The sequence below is a fragment of the Pezoporus occidentalis genome, unplaced genomic scaffold, assembly GCF_034315485.1.
Source record: "Pezoporus occidentalis ecotype Australia unplaced genomic scaffold, CSIRO_AGI_Poc_V1 ctg2, whole genome shotgun sequence".
NCBI lineage: Eukaryota > Metazoa > Chordata > Aves > Psittaciformes > Psittacidae > Pezoporus > Pezoporus occidentalis.
The window spans coordinates 20475891-20499542 of record NW_026913855.1 but is presented as its reverse complement, the minus strand read 5'-3'; the positions used below and the strand labels follow the sequence as shown (position 1 = coordinate 20499542).

The 23652-nt window shown below is 44.4% G+C and overlaps 2 protein-coding genes and 1 long non-coding RNA gene across 10 annotated transcripts; all 3 read right to left on the bottom strand.

The window, feature by feature from the left end:
• Positions 1–562: 562 nt before the first annotated feature.
• RBFA (ribosome binding factor A) lies at positions 563–12536 on the bottom strand. 2 transcript variants are annotated; one of them, XM_062618128.1, is made up of 7 exons: positions 12332–12536; positions 11673–11715; positions 10724–10900; positions 6383–6495; positions 5105–5189; positions 2896–2966; positions 563–1198 (listed from the first exon to the last, which is right to left on the bottom strand). In XM_062618128.1, the coding sequence occupies exons 1-7, from the start codon at positions 12448–12450 to the stop codon at positions 808–810; spliced, it is 999 nt and encodes a 332-aa protein (XP_062474112.1). In that variant the 5' UTR covers positions 12451–12536; the 3' UTR covers positions 563–807. The 2 variants fall into 2 exon arrangements, with proteins under 2 accessions (XP_062474112.1, XP_062474113.1); XM_062618129.1 differs by lacking the exon at positions 10724–10900.
• Positions 12537–13068: 532 nt separating this feature from the next.
• Positions 13069–19829, bottom strand: LOC134163333 (probable 2-ketogluconate reductase). Of its 7 annotated transcripts, XM_062618119.1 has the most exons (7): positions 19670–19819; positions 19113–19168; positions 18242–18626; positions 17228–17399; positions 14853–15031; positions 14206–14302; positions 13069–13820 (listed from the first exon to the last, which is right to left on the bottom strand). In XM_062618119.1, exons 3-7 carry the CDS (start codon positions 18621–18623, stop codon positions 13667–13669), a joined length of 984 nt encoding a protein of 327 aa, XP_062474103.1. In that variant the 5' UTR covers positions 18624–18626; positions 19113–19168; positions 19670–19819; the 3' UTR covers positions 13069–13666. The 7 variants fall into 7 exon arrangements, with proteins under 7 accessions (XP_062474103.1, XP_062474098.1, XP_062474104.1 ...); XM_062618114.1 differs by lacking the exon at positions 19113–19168 and having other exon boundaries at positions 19279–19829; XM_062618120.1 differs by lacking the exon at positions 19113–19168 and having other exon boundaries at positions 19670–19823.
• Positions 19830–21028: 1199 nt separating this feature from the next.
• LOC134163338 (uncharacterized) lies at positions 21029–22472 on the bottom strand. Its single transcript, XR_009964702.1, has 2 exons — positions 22165–22472; positions 21029–21779 (listed from the first exon to the last, which is right to left on the bottom strand). It is a non-coding gene; the product is annotated as an uncharacterized LOC134163338 (long non-coding RNA).
• Positions 22473–23652: the final 1180 nt, after the last annotated feature.

Genomic DNA, 23652 nt, shown 5'->3' with positions numbered 1-23652 from the left:
CATTTCCAAATCTCAAAGTTACTGGGGCATTCTTCCCTGCTGCTTTTGCTCTTCCCTGCTGCTTTTTCTATTCCCTGCTGCTTTTTCACTGCCTTTGAGGTTTTAATACATTTTTTTCAGCCACGGTCAATGCTCTGACCAATTTTACCCAACAGATGAGCAGTTTTCCATTCTTTTCTGGATGCAGCTCCCCTTTGCAGAACTGTAAATTTCTGAATATTAACGTAAATAAATTTATTTTCTTTGAGAGTTGTATATTTGCTGTAATTTCAGTGAGTTTCACTTTCTTGTGGAAGGAATTCCCCCCTTAGATTAGGTCCTCAGGAGAATAACTTGTCCTGATCTGTGTGCTGAAGGCTGCTCTTTGAATGCCACTGTCATTATTTTGCTTCCCTCTTCCTTCCTGACCTTAGAATAACAGACACAATCACTTTGTGATTATTTTTATCCAGATGACTGAAAAAAGACATTTTATTTCAATACAGAAATCCTGATTTTATTTGCAGTAACAGAATTACAAGATGTTTTAGCTCAGTGCTCCACTGTGTTTATTTTGTTATTAACAAATCTGCTCTCCGGTTGAAAGTCCTACAACTGCAGCAGCTTGAAAGCTGCTTAACAAAATGACACAAATAGCATTTTTCCTTTCTTACATACCTTGTGCTAGCCAATCTCCCCACGTGTGACAAACCTATTAGTTTGAAAGAGGAAGTGATAAACAGGCTGTACCAAAGTCATCTTTCAGTATCTGCAGCAGTCTTCTTTGCTATTGGCAGTCTCCATTTTAAAGGGAGTGGCTTTTTCAATTCATTTTGGATTATCAGTAGGTTGACTTATAGTTTTGCCATCATCTGCCTCCAATTCATTTACATCTTCCTGCAATTCATCCTCCAGCTCATAGTCTGAGACTGATTCAGTGTTATCGTCCCAGTAATCAGCTTCGTATCTGTCCATTAAGTATTTCTGTGGTGTAATGTCATCATCAGGAGGATTCTTTGTTTTTTTGTTTTTCATTTTCTTTCGAATCTTAGAAAGCTGCTGCTCCTGCTCTTCTGTCCAGGCAATGCTTTCTGTATCTCTTGACACTTTCTGTCTTTTGTAGTCCATTATCTGCTTATTCAGCAGTTCATGATCAATACCAAAAAGATTAGACCGCATGGGTGGCTCTGAAGATTCAGCCGCTGAAGAGAACAGTTTACTGTGGAAAAGAAGACAAATGTTGTGGGTTCCCCCCCCATGTATATTTTAAGGGACAATGCAATTGTGACAACTTCAGTAACACAGAAATAACTGGGAGTTTTCAGTTTTATTAATGCACTGTGTTCAGCATTGTCCTTCCTACGTTAAGAAGGAAGAGATACCACCGTACTGTGTCCCCAAGGACAGGCTGTGTGTAAGCCTTTCAGCATGTCAACAGATTTAATGGGAGGAAGCCAATAAAGCAACTACATTCCAGATGAAACTGCTTGTTTCTGGGAAAAGGTGTGCATAGATAACAGAATGAGCACTCGACCTGGGAGCCCCAAGGAAGTTAAGACTTCTCAGAGCTATTCCAAAAAGCAAGAATGAGCAGCCTGAGCCCAAACACATCAGACAGATGTATGAATGACAGCATGTAGCACCTTAGGCATTAAGTACTAATGCTTAAGCATTAAGTATGGATTTAAGTATTTACACAAAATGCAAAGAGAGGAAGATGGCAGTGCCCTGTGGGCAAGTCTGTCAAAATAATTCCTCCCAAGAAGCTCTTTCTGATTTGCATCTGATGAACCGTCTTGTAAGATGTTAAGTGACAAAAGGCATTTCCACCAACAGACTGCCGGCTGCTGGCTTCAAGAACATCCAGTCCACAGAATCATCATTCTAATAGATTGTTCAGCCTTATCCCTCAATAGCCAAAAGTCCCTCACACGAGAATGCTGAATTAGCTTACTTATTGTTAACATAGAAAGATTTGTCAGGAAACTTGTAAGGCATGTATAACAAATTAATTTTATACCAGAAAAAAAGTGGCCAAGGAGAGGAGTACTGGTAAACATATAGCTTTTATCCTCATGAGAAAATTACCAGCAAGAAACAAGTATTACTGATGCAAAGCTGCTTTTTTTTTTCAATTTAATTACCAAAAACATATCAAGTGTTGAATTCTTACAAATTCTAAAAATACTTCCCTTATAAAAGTAAAGATACTAATACCAGAACAAGTAATGTGTCTGAAGTAACAGATCTGATGACTACATCACTCAGAGTACAGACAACAAACACAGCTGATTTCTAAGACTGTGTTCTGCTACCACCCCATGGGTTAGTTGCCTCTGAAAGCATATATACTATGCTGTAACATAGCTCCACAGCTTAACAGAGGTCCGCTTATATATGAGAAAACAGACTTTTCCTTTCCATATTTGCAAACCTGTGTTCTGCAGCAAGGTACCAATGCACAAGAATCAATGACAAAATAGCCTACAAAAATGTGTCTGCACTACAATATGAATGTAAACCTCAGCATATAAGAAGCATTTTCCCTTCATTTTAATAAATGGGTATAACTTTGGTAAAGAAAGCTAAAGCCACAAAATTAAATGTCATCCTCTCCATTTAATTTCTGTAATAATTACATAGTAGTTTTGTCCTAGGCTATTCTGTAGCCTTTTCTGCTAATAAAAGGGCCTAACTGATCTCTTTAAAAGCTAAGATGCCTTTTCGGTAAGGTTTTCCAAAAAGGCGCTCTTCTACATTCTATTTCCTCGTAACACCAGTTGCTGAAATCTAATGTACACATCTAATTAAAATATACTTTCTGTCCTTTCTGTCAAATAATATCCAATCTAAGTTGGCCAACAGAGATGAAAACAGATACTTGTACAATTCTGATTTAAAAAAAAAAAAACCCACCTAGAATCATTCTGAGATGTTTCTTCTGCTTCTGGAGGTCCAAAATCAGCAATTGATAATAATTCCTCAATCTGTAAACACATGAAAACAATACATATGAGAAGTCTTGTACCAAATTTACTTTGTTCACACCTACACAAGAAATAGACAAGTATTTAACAGCAAATATTATTTTCCATGTTTGGAATACTGTCCATTCCAAAATAGTATTTTCCTCCATTTCAACAGAACCTCTTATATTTCTTGCCTAGGAAGTTTGTGTCAAATAGTGTAACTGATTCAGGGATTCCTACAAAGTTTTTGCCTTACATACTTTCTTAACAGCTGGCTGGGGATTATGTGACTTTCCTTTTTTTTCTTTTTTTTTGGTCTTACTTCAGTCTTGGAATTCTTTTTCATAACATCCTTACACTAAGACTCTTTTCACTTCTTCCCCCTTTCTGCAAGTTTGTACTTCTGTTACCTGTAAATACTGAGTTCCCAACTCCCTTTTAACATGGCGACTAACCAGTAAATGCTACAAATCTAGTATATTCAGTGCTTAGAGACTGTACCTAATTGTGAAAATTTAATCTCATTCGAAATTTTAATTCGCACTTTTCCTTACATTACTTCCTTTCTAATTGCACATATTATACTAGGAGTTGAATTGCATGGTCCTTCCCTGTCTTCCAATACTTGAAAAACAGGTTCAGCTACATTATTTCAAGCACTGTTACTCAAATCTGTGGATTACATAAATCTGATGCTCTGCAAAGTGTGAAAAGATGGTCCATCTAGGTGCTTCCCAGTGCTGACAAAGCTTAAAGGAGGGTTTTTACTTGTCTGAAGTAGTTAATTTTTCTTGATGCACTGAACTTGAAAGTAAGGCAGCCCAGGGGTTTTCTTCAAAACTCTTCAAAAATAGTAAGTGGTTATTTAACAAAGCTTGAGAAACAGTGATTAATGGAACAGGCCCCACAGTAACAGAACTGAAAGGCAGGACCTGCAGGAGTACGTATTTGTACTTCCATCTACATAAGTTAGTAACAGGGTAATATTAATGACAAAGCGCTTCTATAATCACTCATTACCTGTGTATAATTTCTTGTGTTGATTATGGGGAGCATAAGAATGAATATTAACAGCTTTCAGAAGTGTTTATTTCATTTCTGTTCTTGTGCTTTTTGTTGACACCGATTCAGGTGGAAAGCATTTGCATTATGGATCAGTACATTGGCATGAAACTCAGAATTTTTCTGACTACAGAAAGTTCAAACAGTTCACTGCATTTCCAGATAGTCTGAAGCCCTTATTATCCCTTCCAGCTCTGCAAATACACGCTACATGAGCCTGTAAGTCACTAACAGTAATTGGTTGTAATAGTAATACATCTAAGAATAAGGTGCTTCAGGGCACAGAAATGTGAACACGCTCTTTTCAACTAATGTTCTTTCCATTCACTTCAACAGCTTGAGAAGACATTTTTGATGAAATTCTACTCATTGGTGTTACCTTTCTCTTCTGGAAATTTCTCTATTTCAGAGATCTCATTTCACACTCCTAATGACAGCCAGTTCCTAGAAAACGTCATTATTCTAGCAATATTTCAACTACTTAAAACTATCAACACCTTGACAGAAAATGTGAAAAATTAATGAATTTTAAAGGCGGGGGGGGGAGTAGTATGAGTGAGCTTACATCCTCTATGCAAAGATCTGCACTTTGCTAGTTGGGGTAAAGAAAAAGTAAAAATCACTGATTACATTCAATAGAATTTTAAAGACATGTAACATTTAAAATGTGGAAGACAGCTCCTTAAAACTCATTCCTATAATCATCTATACAAGGCAAAAGACAACTGCTTACCTTCTACTGTTCCTTAAAATTATAATTTCGGCTTTTAAGATTTCTTTATTGGCCTGATGATCTGGCCTACAATCTTCTCTGAAAACTCCACTTCAGAATTTTTTATACTAGCATCAAAAAGTGTTCACGAGGCAATAGCTACAAGGGTGCTCTTACGTTCTAGATAAGCGTCACTCAAGATTCTTTGCTAAATGCTCTGGAATGTGAAGAGGAAAGGATATAGACAATGACTGCTTTTTCATGTAGATTGGTAGAGCAACGGAACAATCAGCTCTCTCCATACTCCTAAGCATTATGCCATGCTAAGTCACCATGTTTGCATATCATTATATTTGTACATTCAGTCAAATATTACAATTACCTCTCTTACAGCTGCAGCTGCTTTGTCTTTTACAAATACTATTGGGGGCATATTTCCTATAATCTGCTGACTCTTCAGAAGATACCTGGCAAAAATAAAGCATTCACCAGTATAAGTAACAGAACAGCACCTCCAGGACAAGTAAAATACTTTAATTCCAGAGTACTGCAAACTTAAGTATACGGTTTGCAAAACCTGCAGTCTGATGGTTATCCATTCAGGTTAGTGCTAAACAACACATCACTGCAGAATCCCAACTCTGAATGTATAATGTATAAAAACTACTAGCTACAGATCCCACCGAGTATTGATGATAGATTTGTCTCCTATATGCACAAGCTGGCACAGGTCTTTCCCCACTTCATTTGGCTTCCTTATCCCCACTGTAGGGGTAAGAGCAGTGGGGGATGAAGACCTCACAGCAGGGCAAGACAACTAGTCCTACATGCTAGATGTGGGGAGGACTGACAAGGGCTTCCCTCATCTTCTTCCCAGCCAGCAACATTCCTTCTCAAAAAGCGGAAGGTGTTGGGTGTAGAAAAGATATTGTGCTGCAGCAGGAATTATACAGCCTAGGGAAACAGGGGTAAGGAAATGGCTCTACATTATGCTTCAATGCCACCTCCCCCACTGGATGAAGTCCTGATCCTCCAACAGTTTGGCTGTATAGCACAGGGTAAGTAAGCCAAGGAAAGAGGGAGAAGTAAGTATCTCTCCGATATCCTGAAAACCCAATGGACCCTCTGTCAAAAATGGGTAAAAGCAGCACAATACATGGCAGCATCCCATAATTTATTTTCTGGTATCAGTACTGTAAAGAATTTCTGTAATGTCAGCCATCCCTTCTGGAAGTCCAAATTGTCCCTAGCGATCAGAATTGCCCAGTGAATCTGTAAGGAATTATTTGTTGCAATTGCCAGTCCTCTTGAGCAACATCATATTCTGGCCTACTGTCATGTACAGCCATGTCCAGCACACCATTACTAGTATAATGAAGTAAAACCTCATCCAGACTCTTATTTCTTTCAACTCAGCCCAGTCCAATCCTAGGAAAGCACAGAAGCCAAATAAGCCAGCAGTGCTCCAGCAGGAGAATACACAGCTGGTGTGACACAGCCATCCTTCCCTGTGAGGCATCTCACAAGAGATGCTCTGACTCAAATATCTAAAAATCGAAAGCATCCTAACAGGTCAGATACAGATTTTTGAAATACTCAAGAAATGGTATAATACATGGCTATGAATTTATGAAGCGACCTGTCTGCCCCATAGCAGTACCGTATACGTGGAGCACTTTTCTGCAGTACACTTTCAACATAACTTTCTTTCTCCATAGTAGCAGTAGGATTCCAGTACACACGACAGGCTGAAAAGTTTGATGCCAGTGACACCTGCAAAACCACAAATGTTTCTTTTAAATTATATGTATAAGCACACTTCATACACAGCAAAGTCTTTTAATTTGTGAATAAGCATACAGTGATCCAAACTGAATATGTAAATTGTTAGGAGAATCTCTTCTTCCATCTCTGCTCTTAAGAACCATAATTATATGGTGCCTTTAAGAGTTTAACACCAAATAGGACTTACATTCAGTACCTGAAAGGACTTTTTTATTTGGGGAGGTCACTGCCTAACCTCCCCTTCAACTGAAATTAAACAGACAAGTCTGCCAACACCTGTATGTTACTGACAGTGCTCCATTTCTTCACCATGACAGTGTTACCATCACAAATTGTCCAGAATGACAGTGCTTTGGAATACAGTTGGAAGTGTACATTTCTGCTAAAGAAGGACCTGGTTTGTTGTCATTCATAATATGGTTTTGATACTGACAGAAAGAGGACCCTCCATGCCACTGTAATATAAGTGTCTCTGTAGCCCTGAAGCCTAATGGGAACCTCAGTGCCTGAAACTGTAGCTCACTAACAGATAATATTCCTACATGTCATACATGCAATTGAAAATAGCACAACTTGGATTCTGAAAGATTTCTGAAACTATCATTCATCACATCTAGCACTGTCCTTCACAACAGGTTCTCACTATGACAGTACACTTAGCAAGCTTCTAACATCCTATCTGGCTCAACCAAAGGAAGGAGCCAAGGAAGAGGGAGGAGAAAGCATAAACTGCCCATTGGAAGGCACAGTTCAGACATCATCTAGTCCAGAAACCAAGACTTCAAACAAATAGGTATCCACATACATCACCAGAAAAAGACAATGCCATCGGAGTATTCCCAGAAATGAAAACTGCATCACAGTCTGCTATCAACAGTGCTACTCTTTCCTAGAGAGGATGGACTGTCCCCAAAAAACAAACTAGAATCTGGTTTTTCCTACTACCAAATAGCTCCTCCCTTGGGAAAGCCACCACTTATTAAAAAAAACCAAACCAAAACCCACCATGATAATTAACCAGCTGTTTCTACTGCAGGATCAACGTATCTCCCATGCTGAGTCTAATATAAGCACACAAACAACCCCATCTAACACAAGCCATTTCTTCATCACCACAACCAGTGTTATCAAGTGGATAAAAGTTTGATGTATCAGGCTTGAAGCATGATTCTTACCTGTTATTATTATGTAATTTTAACTTTTCATATGGAAAAAAAGTCAATTCTGATGGATTACAGAAATGGGTTTAAACTTGAACAGCAAAAGTTTAGATTAGATACAAGGAAGGACAGGGAGCTGCTGGAGAGAGTCCAGCGCAGGGCAACAAAGATGATTAAGGGAGTGGAGCATCTCCCTTATGAGGAAAGACTGAGGGAGCTGGGTCTCTATAGTTTGGAGAAGAGGAGACTGAGGGGTGACCTTATTAGTGTATATAAATATATAAAGGGGGAGTGTCACGAGGATGGAGCCAGGCTCTACTCAGTGGCAAACAATGATAGGACAAGGGGTAATGGGTACAAACTGGAACACAAGAGGTTCCACTTAAACTTGAGAAGAAACTTCTTCTCAGTGAGGGTGACAGAACACTGGAACAGGCTGCCCAGGGAGGTTGTGGAGTCTCCTTCCCTGGAGACATTCAAAACCGCCTGGACACATTCCTGTGTAACATTATCTAGGTGTTCCTGCTCTGGCAGGGGGATTGGACTAGATGATCTTTTGAGGTCCCTTCCAATCTCTAGCATACTGTGATACTGTGATACAAGGAAGAAGTTCTTTACTGTGAGGGTGGTGAGGCACTGGAATGGGTTGCCCAGGGAAGTGGTAAATGATCCATCCCTGTGAGTGTTCAAAGCCAGGCTGGACAGAGCCTTGGATGACATGGTTTAGTGTGAGGTGTCCCTGCCCATAGCAGAGGACTGAAACTAGATGATCTTAAGGTACCTTCTATTCTATGACTCTAAGATTCTATTTCTTTTGATAATGGAAGTAATGGTATCAGACCAGAATCACAGAATCATAGAATAGTTAGGATTGGAAAGAACCTTAAGATCATCTAGTTCCACCCCCCCATGCCATTGGCAGGGACACCTCACACTAAACCATGTTACCCAAGGCTCTGTCCAACCTGGACTTGAGCACTACCAGGGATGGAGCATTCACAACTTCCTTGGGCAACCTATTCCAGTGCCTCACCACCCTAACAGTAAAGAATTTCAGAACTTCTTCCTTATATCTAGCCTAAACTTCCCCTGTTTCAATTTGAAACTGTTACCCCTTGTCCTGCCACTACAGTCCCTAACAAAGAGTCCCTCCCCAGCATCCCTATAGGCTACTTTCAGATACTGGAAGGCTGCTATGAGGTCTCCAAGCAGGCTCCTCTTCTCCAGGCTGAACAGCCCCAACTTCCTCAGCCTGTCTTCATACTCACGATCATCCTCGTGGCCCTCCTTTGGACTTGTTCCAACAATTCCATGTCCTTTTTATGTTGAGGACACCAGAACTGCACACAATACTCCAGGTGAGGTCTCACAAGAGCAGAGTAAAGGGGCAGGATCACCTCCTTCGACCTGCTGGTCACGCTCCTTTTGATGCAGCCCAGGATACGGTTGGCTTTCTGGGCTGTGAGCGCACACTCAAGCCGGCTCATGTTTGGTTTCTCATCAACCAACACTCCCAAGTCCTTCTCCGCAGGGCTGCTCTGAATCTCTTCTCTGCCCAACCTGTAGCTGTGCCTGGGACTGCCCTGACCCAGGTGTAGGACCTTGCACTTGGCATGGTTAAACTTCATGAGGTTGGCATCAGCCCACCTCACAAGTGTGTCAAGGTCCCTCTGGATGGCATTCCTTCCCTCCAGGGTATCAACTGAACCACACAGCTTGGTGTCATCGGCAAACTTGCTGAGGGCGCACTCAATCCCACTGTCCATGTCAGCAACAAAGATGTTGAACAACACCGGTCCCAACACCGACCCCTGAGGGACACCACTCGTTACTGTTTTCCAACTGGACACTGAGCTGTTGACCACAACTCCTTGCGGGCAGCCATCCAGCCAGTTCTTTATCCACCGAGTGGTCCATTCATCAAATTGATGTCTCTCCAATTTAGAGACAAGGATGTCATGCATCAGCTCTAGAATAAATCAAGCTCTAGAATAAATCAATAAATCCATTCTCAGCCACATCCCAGTGCAGCACAAACTCTTCCCAAGCACTACACAGTTACAATAAAATCTGCACTAAATTTGAAAGAAGGCTGTTTTTTTCCATCTCTTGTGTTATAAGTTGTTTCATTTACAGCAATGAAAGTGCTGCGGCTTGCCTTCACCAGCCAGTATTTTTAAGTGCAGACATGCCATCCAAGTTAGACAAGCAATCCTCAAAGCCCAGGAGAGAGAGAAGTACTATATGAAGGACACTGCACATATAAAGCCAAAATATTCACATTGCCCAGGTAATTTTAATCACATGCTTGAAGACAGAATGAATTCAGCTGGCAAAACCAGCTATGAGGTGCAATTTGGTTTTCCATGCCTCTAAGTCCATCAAACTTTTAAGCCAAACACAGATAAAACTGCAAATGGGAAAAAAAAACAAACAAACAAACCTACAACAAACAAGAATGCAGAAAATGACTTAGTTCCTGAATTTTACTTTTACACTTTTACGTCCCTTTCAAACCATGAATTTGACAATTAGGTACAAATTCTAACTCCTTCTTGAACTTTGCTTGCCAATGCCATTTTATTAGCCTTGCATTTTTTTCTGAAGGCAGCTCATGTCTCACTTAGGTCTTTTGCCTGTATAGTGATGCTAGTGAGGAACACCAGGAGGTATCAACCCTCACACAGCTGCATAAAAAAGGCTCTGAGAAAGATACAATTTTATTGGCAAAACCAGGCTCCCCTTTCAGAAAGGGTAAGGCAAATACTACATATCTGAGTAACAAAACTAAGTCATACTAAGAGAATCACTATTTAGTTGGCCTTAGCTGCATTTGCAATTATAATGGCAAAGGTCTGCTGTGCCAGGTGCAACAATGGCAATGTTCTCCTAGTCTGCAAAATGAATCCAGAGCCTCATCTTGATGTGCTCTGCCACATCAAAAGCAATGCAGCAGAACTCCTGCAAGCATCACAACACCCAGAGGAGCTCCTTTGGCCCGCCATGCCAAGGTGTAGTCAGAGCTGCTCAAAACAAGTTGAAGCTTTAGCACTTGCCTTGCAGATTTCCAGCTTAAGATCATAAAGTTCTTGATTAACTTCACAGGTAGCCATCATCTCTGCCACAGCTTTATGAATAAGACCATTCAAGACTCTGAAGCGTATGTTATCTTCTTTCCTAGTTTTTATCTGGTCAGCTTTCATTATGGAGGCCAACGTGTTTGGTTTACACATCTTTAAAACACAACAAAACCACAACACATTAATCTGTAGTTGCAAACTTGTATTTGTATTAAGCATTTAACATACATTTTTTTACATTTTATTAAGTATGCTCTTAGAATGCCATTACTGCAGCTGTGATGGTCTTATATAGGTCTTATATATCACGTTTCAATAAAGAATATTTCTTTTCACAAAATCTTTGACCTTCATGTATTACAGTCAAGGCCGCTTAGTTTTAGGTTTTTTTTGTAGCTAGTTACACAGGTCAATAAATCCTTTTTCTAAAATAGAGCATGCATTAACTTGAAAAGCAGCACCTGTTTGAAAAACAGACATAAAAACTTGGTTTCCATAAAAGTAAAACTAAGCTGGTATACAGAATTTCTAACCTGGATCAGTTCTCTGCTGTAGGCTCAAGGGTGTTCAGGGTGCTTAGGGACACAGTTTAGCAGTGGACTTCGCAGTGCTAGCTAGGTCAGTGGTTGGACTTGATGGCCTTAAAGGTCTTTTCAAACCTAACTGATTCTATGATTCTAAAACAGCACTGGATCTCGTGTGAATGAAAGATCAGCATGGAAGAGGAAAAAGCCATGGGGAGCTGAATGGCTTCTCTCAACAGCTATCCTGGCATGTCATAGTGAAACTGGAGCCCTAGTGTTCATTACAGAATTTTGCTATTTCCACCAGAAAATGCTTTTCTCAAAGTCAGACACAATGGCAGAAGCACAAGCTTGTTCCTCCTGGCACAGACAAACACAGCACCTTAGAAGCTTGCACTTACCAGTTTAGATCCCAGGGTAGGGCTGTCATACCAAAACTTCTTTCTTTGGGGAAAAGGAAAGGAAAACAGCTTTATCTTTCAGCAGCACAGAAAAACAAAGGGTTCCCTGTGTAATTAAATTACCACCCACCCGAAGGCACAACACAACACACAGGTTTTCATGCCCACAGGTAGTTTTCCCCACAACAGGTAGACTAGGGTGGGGTGCAGGGAGCAATGCTCCCCATCCGCGGCTGAACCTGCATGCAGAGGTGGAGAAAAGACTCAGACTGGTTTGGGTTGAAACGACCTTAACGCTCATCCAGCTCCAACCCCCTGCCATGGGCAGGGACACCTTCCACTAGACCAGGTTGCTCCAAGCCCCGTCCAACCTGGCCTTGAACACTGCCAGGGATGGGGCAGCCACAGCTTCTCGGGGCAACCTGTGACAGGGCCTCACCACCCTCACAGGGAAGAACTTCCCAGTATCTAGAGCACCGGTACCTCCGGCCCTGTGCTCGCTTGCCAGGCCGCAGCAACACCGGCAGCACCGCCTGCCCGCACTGGCGGAAGCAGGGAAGACCCAGCAGCCCGGCCGGCTGCGGCCGCTCACCCCACAGCAAGGCCCGGCCCAGCCCGGCGGGAGGCCCCGCTGCCCAGCCAGCGCCTCCCGCACCTACTTCTTTTTCCGGAGCATTTTCCACAGTAGGTTCCTGGAGCCGCCCAGGGCAGCGGAGCCGTGTAGCGCCCGGCACCACCGCGGCACCCCCGCACTAGCTGCCGCCAGAGCGCCCAACATGCTGCCACTGCGGCCCGGCCCGGCCAGGCCCGACCTGACCCGGCGCTGCAGAGATCCCCGTGGCTGGGGCTGCGGCTCCGGCGGTGCCTGCACCCCCTCGCGGCGCGGCGGTCAGGGCTGGCAGCGACTCGGCGACGGGAGGCGGGAGGCGGTGGCTGCGGGTGGCCCCGCCTGCGCGGGGAGCCTCATGTACACACAGAGCCAAGCCCCGTGCAGGTACAGTTGGGCAGAGGCTCTGTTATTAGGGTGGGTGAGACGTCTGGGAAGTGAAACTAAGGCTGGTTGCTGCGTTTCCATTAAGGGCTGCCCCAGCAAAGCCTTGCAAACTGCTCCCCAAAGGTAAATATTGCTGCTGGAGCATCAGGAAAGAGCAGGGCCATCAGCGAGACACAGGTTGCTGTGCCATGTAGTTCATCGGTGACACTAGAATGCGATTTAACCATCCTTCAATTTGATGTAATGTTGATGGGCAATTTCAATTGCGTTCATAATTGTCATGGTTTAAAACCATCAGGTATCTCACTACCATGCAGCCGCTCGCTCACACCCCACCTCCCTTTCCCCCCGTCCAGGCAGGATCGGGAGGAGAACTGAAAGAATGTGAAACCCACATGCAGGTTGAGATAAGAACAGTTTAATAACTAAAGTACAATAGAATAGTACTACTAATAATGATAAGGAAAATAACAAGGGGAGAAAAGACAAAACTAGAAGGGGAAAGAAAAAAACCCAGTAAACAGCAGTGAGGCACAATGCAATTGCTCACCAACTGCCAATTGATATTCAGCCCAACCTGAGCAGTCTTCAGCCCCTTCCAGGTGACACCCCCCAGTTTATATACTGGGAATGACGTGCTGTGATATGGAATACCCCTTTGGTTAGTTTGGGTCACGTGTCTTGTCTCTGCTCCCTCCCAGCTTCTTGTGCCCCTCTGCACTGGCAGAGCGTGAGAGACTGAAAAGTCGTGATCAGAGTAAGTGCGTGCTACTGAGCAACAACTAAAACATCGGTGTGTTATCAGCACTGTTCTCAGACTAAAGCTAGAACACAGCACTGCACCAGCTACTAGGAAGGAAATTAACTCTACCCCAGCTGAAACCAGAACAATTATATTTGATCTGTATATACACACCAAGCATAATTGCATGAAGAGTGATCAAATTACTGTTTCATCACACCAGGACAAACACTAATGACACATTAAATGCAGGCCGCTTTACAGTAATACTTCATTAGGGATAGGAAGACCTGTAAGACCTGCTTGTATGCTTTCTGTCATGTCTTCCATCATTAGGCGGCGTGTCTTTTTGGTGGCGCTTCCAATGTGAGGAGTTATTATAATATTCTTCAGCTTTAACAAGGGGTGATTCCTGGAAAAGGAAAATAAGTACTCAGCCAGTCACGCACAGAGCATTCATCTGTTATTTCATCACCTTGAGGGGGCCAGGGAAGTATTTAAAATAATAACGAAGAATAAAAAATAATTGCATGACCAAAGCATACTTAGTGGAGTTCAAACTGCTGCCTTGCTTGTGGGTTTTTTATGCAACAAATCCTCCAAATGAGTCAGTGTGAAATTTGCTTGGCTAGGACGGAAGGACTGGGGACATTGTTTTGGTAGGACCAGTGCACGTCCATTGTGTACTCCTGCTAACAAGATTGTGTAACTTCTCACACGCTCACAAACTTGTACTTACTTTGAACCAAAACCACATACATACACTCATTTATACTTCACCTAAATACATCTCCTACCTTGGCAAGGGTTCAGGATACGTCACATCCAAAGCGGCTGCCTTAATAACTTTTTTCTGAAGGGCTTCCACCAAAGCATCCTGATCCACAACCAGACCTGGGTTACAGTAAGAAAGATGATACTCTTGTTTTCAGATTTCCTACCGTTCTCTCACCATCCTTTTGGGCACAGTGGTCACGCATACAGCAGGGCCAGCAATGTTCACAAAACAAAGTGGCAGCAGAGGAAGTGTGGTGAAGTTGGAGGCAGAAGCTTGGGTACATGCAGTGGAGTTGGATAGGAATTTTAAAAGGCACAGTAAAATGAAGTACAATAAAATGAAGCACAGTGCCAGACCTCAGAGCAGGCTGTGATGTACGTAGGAACAGCACTGCACTAAATAAGTAGCAAGCTTAAGCAGGACATTATGCAAGTACACATGGGCTTCTAACACTCCAAGCTCACTAACATTTTAGAGACCTACTTGCTCAAAATTACAGAATGCTTAAAAGTTTTGCTGAGATGTGTCCATGGAGATCTAAATAATCTAGTAATCAAGACAATTTACCAAAAATTTCAGAGTGAGAGACACTCAATAGGACTGGGTTTTCCCAGGACTTTTTATGCCAGCAAACCATAATGCAGTTTTGTTTATTGTGCATCCTACCTCTGCTGATGTTTATCAGCGTAGCTGTGGGTTTCATCAGCTCCAGCTCCCTCTTCCCAATCATTTTGTGTGTCTGTGGAGTCAGGGCTACAGACAGCAACACAAAATCTGACTGCTGGAGCAAATCATCTATCTTCTTACAGTAAACAGCTCCAATGGCACTTTCTTCTTCCTTGTTTCTGAAAGGGAAAACCCCAAATTAAGTCCAGCAGTAAGCAATAAGAAAAAAGTTCAAATCATCTTTAGGTAAAAGGTTTCTTAATCATTTTCTTCACTCCATAATGCAAAGCAGTTAGACTGTTATCTGCCTGAAACTCAGTATGTCACACTGTTTCCCACAATACCAAGTGCACTACACACAATTGTGCAGTGCTCTACCTGTGGAAGGGCAAGCAAGAAATGCGTGTAAAGAATCACGTACATAAAGAATCATGCATGCAAGAATCATGTGAATGCACTGAATAAACAATAAATAAATGCATTTGTGTCACAGCTTCTGCATGTGATGGGGTTTCTTTTCCAGCCCAAAAGCAAGACTGATATTTGACGTGAATTCCCTTGCCTTTGTAAAGTAACTTATCTGTAAATTACTGAAGAAAGCCACAAGACAGGGCCAGGATTAAGTCTTCTGAAATTTGTTTCAGCAACAGTCAACCTGCTCTGTGCATCAGTGTTGCTTCACTGAAATAACAGGCTGCAGGACCTGCTGGTGCATTCCATAACCATCAGGACAAAGTTGTGGCAAGTACTGCCCAGCTCCCATTAGATTCCCACAGATAAAAAGATGGCAAGGGCCTGATGGGACTCACAGCACTTATGAAGGGCACATACACCTCATCTAGAAGAAAGCAAACAGGCTAGCAAATCCAGCTCTTCACTGTCAGCTGGTTCTGAAAGGGTGAGATAATGTCTCTGCCTGTGTCCCAGCCTCACCTAAGTCACAGGAGTTAGAATCATAGAATCATAAAATAGTTAGGGTTGGAAAGGACCTTAAGATCATCTAGTTCCAACCCCCCTGCCATGGGCAGGGACACCTCACACTAAACCATGTTGCCCAAGGCTCTCTCCAAACTGGACTTGAACACTGCCAGGGATGGAGCATTCACAGCGTCTTTGGGCAACCCATTCCAGTGCCTCACCACCCTAACAGGAAAGAGCTTCCTCCTTATCTCCAATCTAAACTTCCCCTGTGTAAGTTTTAACCTGTTACCCCTTGCCCTATCACTACAGTCCCTAACGAAGAGTCCCTCCCCAGGATCCCTATAGGCCCCCTTCAGATACTGGAAGGCTGCTATGAGGTCTCCACGCAGCCTTCTCTTCTCCATGCTGAACAGCCCCAACTTCCTCAGCCTGTCTTCATACGGGAGGTGCTCCAGCCCCTTGATCATCCTCGTGGCCCTTCTCTGGACTTGTTCCAACAGTTCCATGTCCTTTTTATGTTGAGGACACCAGAACTGCACGCAATACTCCAGGTGAGGTCTCACGAGAGCAGAGTAGAGGGGCAGGATCACCTCCTTCGACCTGCTGGTCACGCTGCTTTTGACGCAGCCCAGGATATGGTTGGCTTTCTGGGCTGCAAGCACACACTGAAGCCGGCTCATGTTCAGTTTCTCATCAACCAACACCCCCAAGTCCTTCTCCGCAGAGCTGCTCTGAATCTCTTCTCTGCCCAACCTGTAGCTGTGCCTGGGATTGCTCCGGCCCAGGTATAAGACGTTGCACTTGGCATGGTTACATCCTTTTTAACCACGTTAAAAGTTAAATGTAAAAAGGTTAAATCTGGGAGCGAAATCCTCCCAGATTACTTCTCCTTTCCTCAGTCTATTACAGTGTCACCAACATGACAGGAAGGCTCAGGGAGACCAGTGAGATGTATCTCTCCCATTCCTTCCTGACTTTGTTTCCGTATAAGCTGGGAAATTAATTACCATGTTGCAGCAGGTATATATGTACTTTGCCACCCCAAATAAAGCGACAGTAATATAGCAGAGACTTTTTGTCATGGCTCAGAGGACACCACTAGTCCTGGCTGTCCCTGTCCCGCTGCTTCCCCACATCCCAGGGCCCCATGGCAGGTCCCCTTCGGGCTATTAGCTCCTGTCCCAGTGATTCAGCAGGGCTGGTCCAGCTCTCCTCAGCCCCTGTCTGGCCTCTGCCCTGTGAGCTTGCCTGATGATTTGGACTTTTGTGTGAACCTGGCCATGATCTGTGGCTCTTCCTGCTTCTTGGCACAATATTTAGTAAGAATAATACAGAGAGCACATTGTCTTAATCTTGCACAGAGAAAACAGGAGATCAGTTTGATAGTGAAAGGTACAAAAAACGCTTCAAAGCAGTGATAAAATACTTTCCATGGGAGATGCAACCTGCTTTACCTCTGATTCCTGTTGTGGTACAAAATCTTCATCTCAAAGGCTTTGGCTCTCTGGGCCACTTTGTAGCCAATGGTTCCCATCCCCACGATCCCCAGGGTTGCTCCAGAAACTTCAGCCCCCAGCCAGTCTGCAGGGAAATACTCTGTGTTGGGGGAGACTGCCATCTGATAGCCTTGGGGGAGGGAAAAGATGAAAATATGTCATTTAAAGAATGTCCTGGCATCAGGTTACTAGTTTGGGGTTGCAGGGCTTTTTTGACTTTTTATCATAAAGCAAGGCAGAAGCGCAGGAATGGCAACAATCATACAATCATAGAATGGTTTAGGTTGTTATTGTTGTGTTTCTGGACAAGAAGCAGATAATGTACTGTTAACATGATGTCTGACATTGATTTCTTGCTAAGGACAGAAACATACCCAGCCCCTCTTTGGCAGACAAGGAAGTTAAGGCCAAAGCAGCAATCTTCCTTTGATGTGCAACTGATGAATCAGTTGTATTATCATCAAGACTTTCAGTAAGGTCAAAATATGGTTCCCAGCTGTCTTGTAGAAACAACAAAGTTGGCCCAGAAAAGAAACACAGAGCATGGTGGAGGGATTTCTGGACAGCTTGTTCATAATAATGACTCAGATACATGTCAGTTTGGCAAAGACAGGATTCAAGCCTACTTGAAAATATCTCCTTTTAATCCCCTTTTAGTAAAACTTGAAAAGGAAGGACTGCAGTAAAGAAGTACAATGAATCAGTGGCTATGGGCTATGGGAGAAGAGGCCTGAATTTAGGGCTGTCTGAAGAAGGAACACACCTACCTTGCTGATATATCTGTTTGGAAATGGTACACAATGCATGCAAGTTATTGTCAACATGACAGGCTTGTCTTAACTTTTTCCTCATCCCTCTATTTTCCTTTATTTCTCCTTTTAAACTTACCTTTGCATCAGCACAGGCTTGCTAACTGCTTGTTTTGAAAGGTCACCTTTTCTCGAAAAAGACTAAAACCATTTCAGTTATTACCTTCCACAAGTCTCCTGGAAGATGCCAGCATCAAAGCCATCCCAAAGTCTGCAGTGTCAGTGGAAACTGCAAATGGAGTGTTGGCCACCTTCACACCATAGCTGGATAGGAGGTGCAGGTTCAAGTGATCTATTCCCACTCCAGAGCTTGCAACTATCTTCAAGTTAGGCAAGCTCTGGAGCAGCTCTTCATTAATAACTGGTTTGTGATACCACATATAAATAGCTCTGATCTTTTCACTGAGAGATTTCTTGTTTTCAAGATATTCTTTCATGCTGATGAGATGAAAATGTTTCTCCAGAAATTCAACGTGGTCTTCATATACTCCATGCTTCCCTCCTATACAGTCAATGAGCACGTAAGGCAGTTCCTGACCCTCCATGGCCTACTAAAGCAAGGAGAGACCAAAAAGACATATCCTTAGGAGACCCATTGTTCCTTCTTTGAAGAAACAGGAGTTGATCGGCTTCATTATGTGCTGTTTTCCCACTTGATGACAGAGTTGGCTAAAGATACTCACATGCTCAACTCTTATTGCATTCTTCCTGTGTTATTCAGAAGGATGTTCAATTTTTATACTATCTTGTTAATTGTTTCTGGCACACCAGCTATGCTAACACTTAAAGAGCTACCAGATGCTATCCTGATCACTATTCAGTATTTAAAGGTTGAAGTCTTGGTAATTTAAGAATGTGACCATGTGAGTGGGAGAGTATCTTTTAGCCCCCAAGTTCTACCTTTGATTGCCACCCATGCAACCATATTAATTAATAAGCATTCTCAGGAAAAAGTCTTGTTTAATAGAACAGAGCTATAATTTTTGAGCTATGGACTTTGGAGGTATCAATTAACTTCCTGAACATAAGTTTACCCTTTGTTTTGCCTCAGTCTCCTTCGGTGTCCTGACAACTCTTCACTCTGTTGTCTCTGGAAAGAACCAACTCTATTATCTCAGGTTAAAGACAAGAGACCCCCACGCTGCCTCTTTGGCCACTCAGAGCCACAGCATCTGTGGTGCTGAACAGGCTATCGCATACCGGGCAGACACCAATGGGCAGCCCTTTCTCCCCGGCTGAGCACGCCGGGATGCGCAGCCCCAGGGCAGCTGTAGCAAGGCGCCGCTGCTGCCCACCCATTGCTTGACGGGGGCAGAGCCCCCGTCCTCCCCTATTTCGCCAGCCGCCGGAGCGCGGAGTAGCGGCTGCTTTCCCAGCCTTAGGGCGGGCTGAGCCCTTCCTTAAGGCGCCTGCAGTTGTCCCGGTCACCCTGCTCATGGGACTGGAGGACTTGGGCTGTGGGCAGCAGGGCTCGGCACGGCAAAGGAGGGAACGGGAGAAATCATGATACTGTCCCCGTCCCGCTCCCAGCCAATTCGAGCGCGGCTCCGAGACCCCGGGAGACACCCGAGCCCCGCAACCCCGGTCCTACCGAAGGTGCTGACGGCCTCCCGTCGAGGGGCTGCGGCGTGGGCCGAGACGCGGAGGAGAACCGGTGCCCCGGGCAGCACACAACACCGACCAGCGCCGGCTCCGCTCGCCGCCGCCGCGCCCAACAGCGGGGCCGGACGGTAGGAGGGCGAGGGCGGAGTGGGGCCGCCCAAGCCAGGGCTGCCTGGCCGGCCGCTGGCGCTCCGCGGTGCCGGTCCGGTGCCTGCGGCCGCCCACCAACTTGCTTCCGTGGGCCGGCAGTTGGGGTGAAGGGCAAGGAAAGGAGATGATGGGGGGGGGGGGAAAGTTGAAGAATCACAAAGTAGCTTTGGGTTGGAAGGGACCTTAAAGCCCATCCAGCTCCAACCCCCTGCCACGGGCAGGGACGCCTTCCACCAGACCAGGTTGCTCCAAGCCCCGTCCAACCTGGCCTTGAACACTGCCAGGGATGGGGCAGCTGCAGCTTCTCTGGGCAACCTGTGCCAGGGCCTCACCACCCTCACAGGGAAGAGCTTCCCAGTATCCAGACACCGGCACCTCCGGCCCGGTGCTCGCTTGCCAGGCCGCAGCAACACCGGCAGCACCGCCTGCCCGCACCAGCGGAGGCAGGGCAGGCCCAGCAGCCCACCCCGCTGCAAACCCCGCCGGCCCGACCTGACTCGGCGCTGCAGAGCTCCCCGTGGCGGCTGCTCCGGCGGCGCCGGCTCCCCCTCGCGGCGCCGCGGCCCGGGCCTGCAGCGACACGGCAGCGGGAGCCGGTGGGCGGCTGCGAGTAGCTCTGCTCGTCCCGCGGGGGAAGAGAGGAGCCGAGCTGCGGGGAGGCTCATGCGTACACATAGCCAGGCCCTGTTACTAAGGTGGGTGAGATGTCTAGGAAGTGGAACTAAGGCTGGTTGCTGCGTTTCCCCAGCAAGGCCTTGCAAACTGCTCCCCAAGGGCAAACACTGCTGCCGTAGCATCAGGATGAGCTGGTCCACCAGCCCCACACAGATTGCTGTGCCATGTACTTCGTCGGTGACACTAGAATACGATTTAACCATCCTTCAATTAGCTGTAACGTTGATGGGCATTTTAAAGAGGATGTGAGCGAAAATAATTAAATGTGTTACAAAATAAATTACACCAGTGTAAGACTCTAGACTTGAGTTTTTCATTGAAGTTCATGACAAAATACTGTGGTTTTCCGCACAGAATGGCTTTTGGTAATTTAAATAAATCAAAGCCATTCACTAATGTCATGTTTTAAACCCAGCAGGTGTCTCACTACCATGCAGCCGCAGCCGCTCGCTCACACCCCCTCTTTCTTCCCCATCCAGGCAGGATGGAGAGGAGAACTGAGAATGTGAAACCCACATGCAGGTTGAGATAAGAACAGTTTAATAACTAAAGTACAATAGAATAGTACTACTAATAATGATAAGGAAAATAACAAGGGGAGAAAAGACAAAACTAGAAGGGGAAAGAAAAAAACCCAGTAAACAGCAGTGAGGCACAATGCAATTGCTCACCAACTGCCAACTGATATTCAGCCCAACCTGAGCAGTCTTCAGCCCCTTCCAGGTGACACCCCCCAGTTTATATACTGGGAATGACGTGCTGTGATATGGAATACCCCTTTGGTTAGTTTGGGTCACGTGTCTTGTCTCTGCTCCCTCCCAGCTTCTTGTGCCCCTCCGCACTGGCAGAGCGTGAGAGACTGAAAAATCGTGATCGGAGTAAGTGTGTGCTACTGAGCAACAACTAAAACATCGGTGTGTTATCAGCATTGTTCTCAGACTAAAGCTAGAACACAGCACTGCACCAGCTACTAGGAAGGAAATTAACTCTACCCAGCTGAAACCAGAATGATTATATTTGATCTGTATATACACACCAGGCATAATTGCATGAAGAGTGATCAAATTACTGTTTCATCACACCAGGACAAACACTAATGACACATTAAATGGAGGCCGCTTTACAGTAATACTTCATTAGGGATAGGAAGACCTATAAGACCTGCTTGTATGCTTTCTGTCATGTCTTCCATCATTAGGCGGCGTGTCTTTTTGGTGGCGCTTCCAATGTGAGGAGTTATTATAATATTCTTCAGCTTTAACAAGGGGTGATTCCTGGAAAAGGAAAATAAGTACTCAGCCAGTCACGCACAGAGCATTCATCTGTTATTTCATCACCTTGAGGGGGCCAGGGAAGTATTTAAAATAATAACGAAGAATAAAAAATAATTGCATGACCAAAGCATACTTAGTGGAGTTCAAACTGCTGCCTTGCTTGTGGGTTTTTTATGCAACAAATCCTCCAAATGAGTCAGTGTGAAATTTGCTTGGCTAGGATGGAAGGACTGGGGACATTGTTTTGGTAGGACCAGTGCACGTCCATCATGTACTCCTGCTAACAAGATTGTGTAACTTCTCACACGCTCACAAACTTGTACTTACTTTGAACCAAAACCACATACATACACTCATTTATACTTCACCTAAATACATCTCCTACCTTGGCAAGGGTTCAGGATACGTCACATCCAAAGCGGCTGCCTTAATAACTTTTTTCTGAAGGGCTTCCACCAAAGCATCCTGATCCACAACCAGACCTGGGTTACAGTAAGAAAGATGATACTCTTGTTTTCAGATTTCATACCGTTCTCTCACCATCCTTTTGGGCACAGTGGTCACGCATACAGCAGGGCCAGCAATGTTCACAAACAAAGTGGCAGCAGAGGAAGTGTGGTGAAGTTGGAGGCGGAAGCTTGGGTACATGCAGTGGAGTTGGATAGGAATTTTAAAAGGCACAGTAAAATGAAGTACAATAAAATGAAGCACAGTGCCAGACCTCAGAGCAGGCTGTGATGTACGTAGGAACAGCACTGCGCTAAATAACTAACAAGCTTAAGCAGGACATTATGCAAGCACATGTGGGCTTCTAACACTCCAAGCTCACTACAAGGGCAGCGGCCCCGTTCTCCCCCATTTTGCTAGCCATCAGAGCCTGGAGTAGTGGCTGCTTTCCCAGCCTTAGGGCGGGTTGAGCCCTTCCTTAAGGTGTTTGCAGCTGTCCCGGTGACCCTGCTCATGGGACTGGAGGAGCTGGGCTGTGGACCACAGGGCTCAGTCCGACACAGGAGGGCATGGGGTAGCCTTCCAGCTTTGAACACTGCCAGGGATGGGGCAGCCACAGCTTCTCTGGGCAATCTGTGCCAGGGCCTCACCACCCTCACAGGGAAGAACTTCTACCTCAGGTCTCATCTAAACCTCCCCTCTGTCAGTTTAAAGCCATTTCCTCTTGTCCTGTCCCCACCTGCCCTTGTTAAAAGCTCCTCTCCAGATTTCTTGTTTGGAATCTGCTCTGAGATCTCTGAGCCTCCTCCAGGCTCAACAAGCCAAACTCTCTAAGTCTGTCTTGATAGGTGCTATATGTTTTGTGTTTCTAAGCTCCTAATGATATCAGAATAATCAGGGATTTTGCATTAACATCAAGCATGCTGGTTCTTTGCATACTATCTCTGAATACCAGCTATTGTATGGTCTCTGTTGGTCACGACATTATTTGCATGTGAGTTCATGTGGCACGAAGAATCAGTTGGCTTTGATGGGCAGACAGCAGTGACAGATTTCATTGCACACATGAAGGTCTTTTCCTTCATATAATAACCAGCCCTTATGTGCTGCTGTCTCTCCTGACTCCTGTACTGCTTTGGAAAAGAACGGATTACAAAATCGTGCCTTCTTGAATTCTATCAAACACATTTTGATATGCTCAACATCAAGGCAGTCAAGTTTAACACCAAATCCTCTATAAAATGACTAATGGAAAGATGAAGCATAATAAAATGTTGTGATAATTATACCAAAGCATAAATGGTTCTAATTATCCTGGTGATGATTTTTGAGTATCATTTGCTTACATGGATTTGAAGTTCAGACAAGTAAAGCAAAAATTCATTACCTAGCAAGATCAAATCACAGCATGTTCACTGGATTCTTA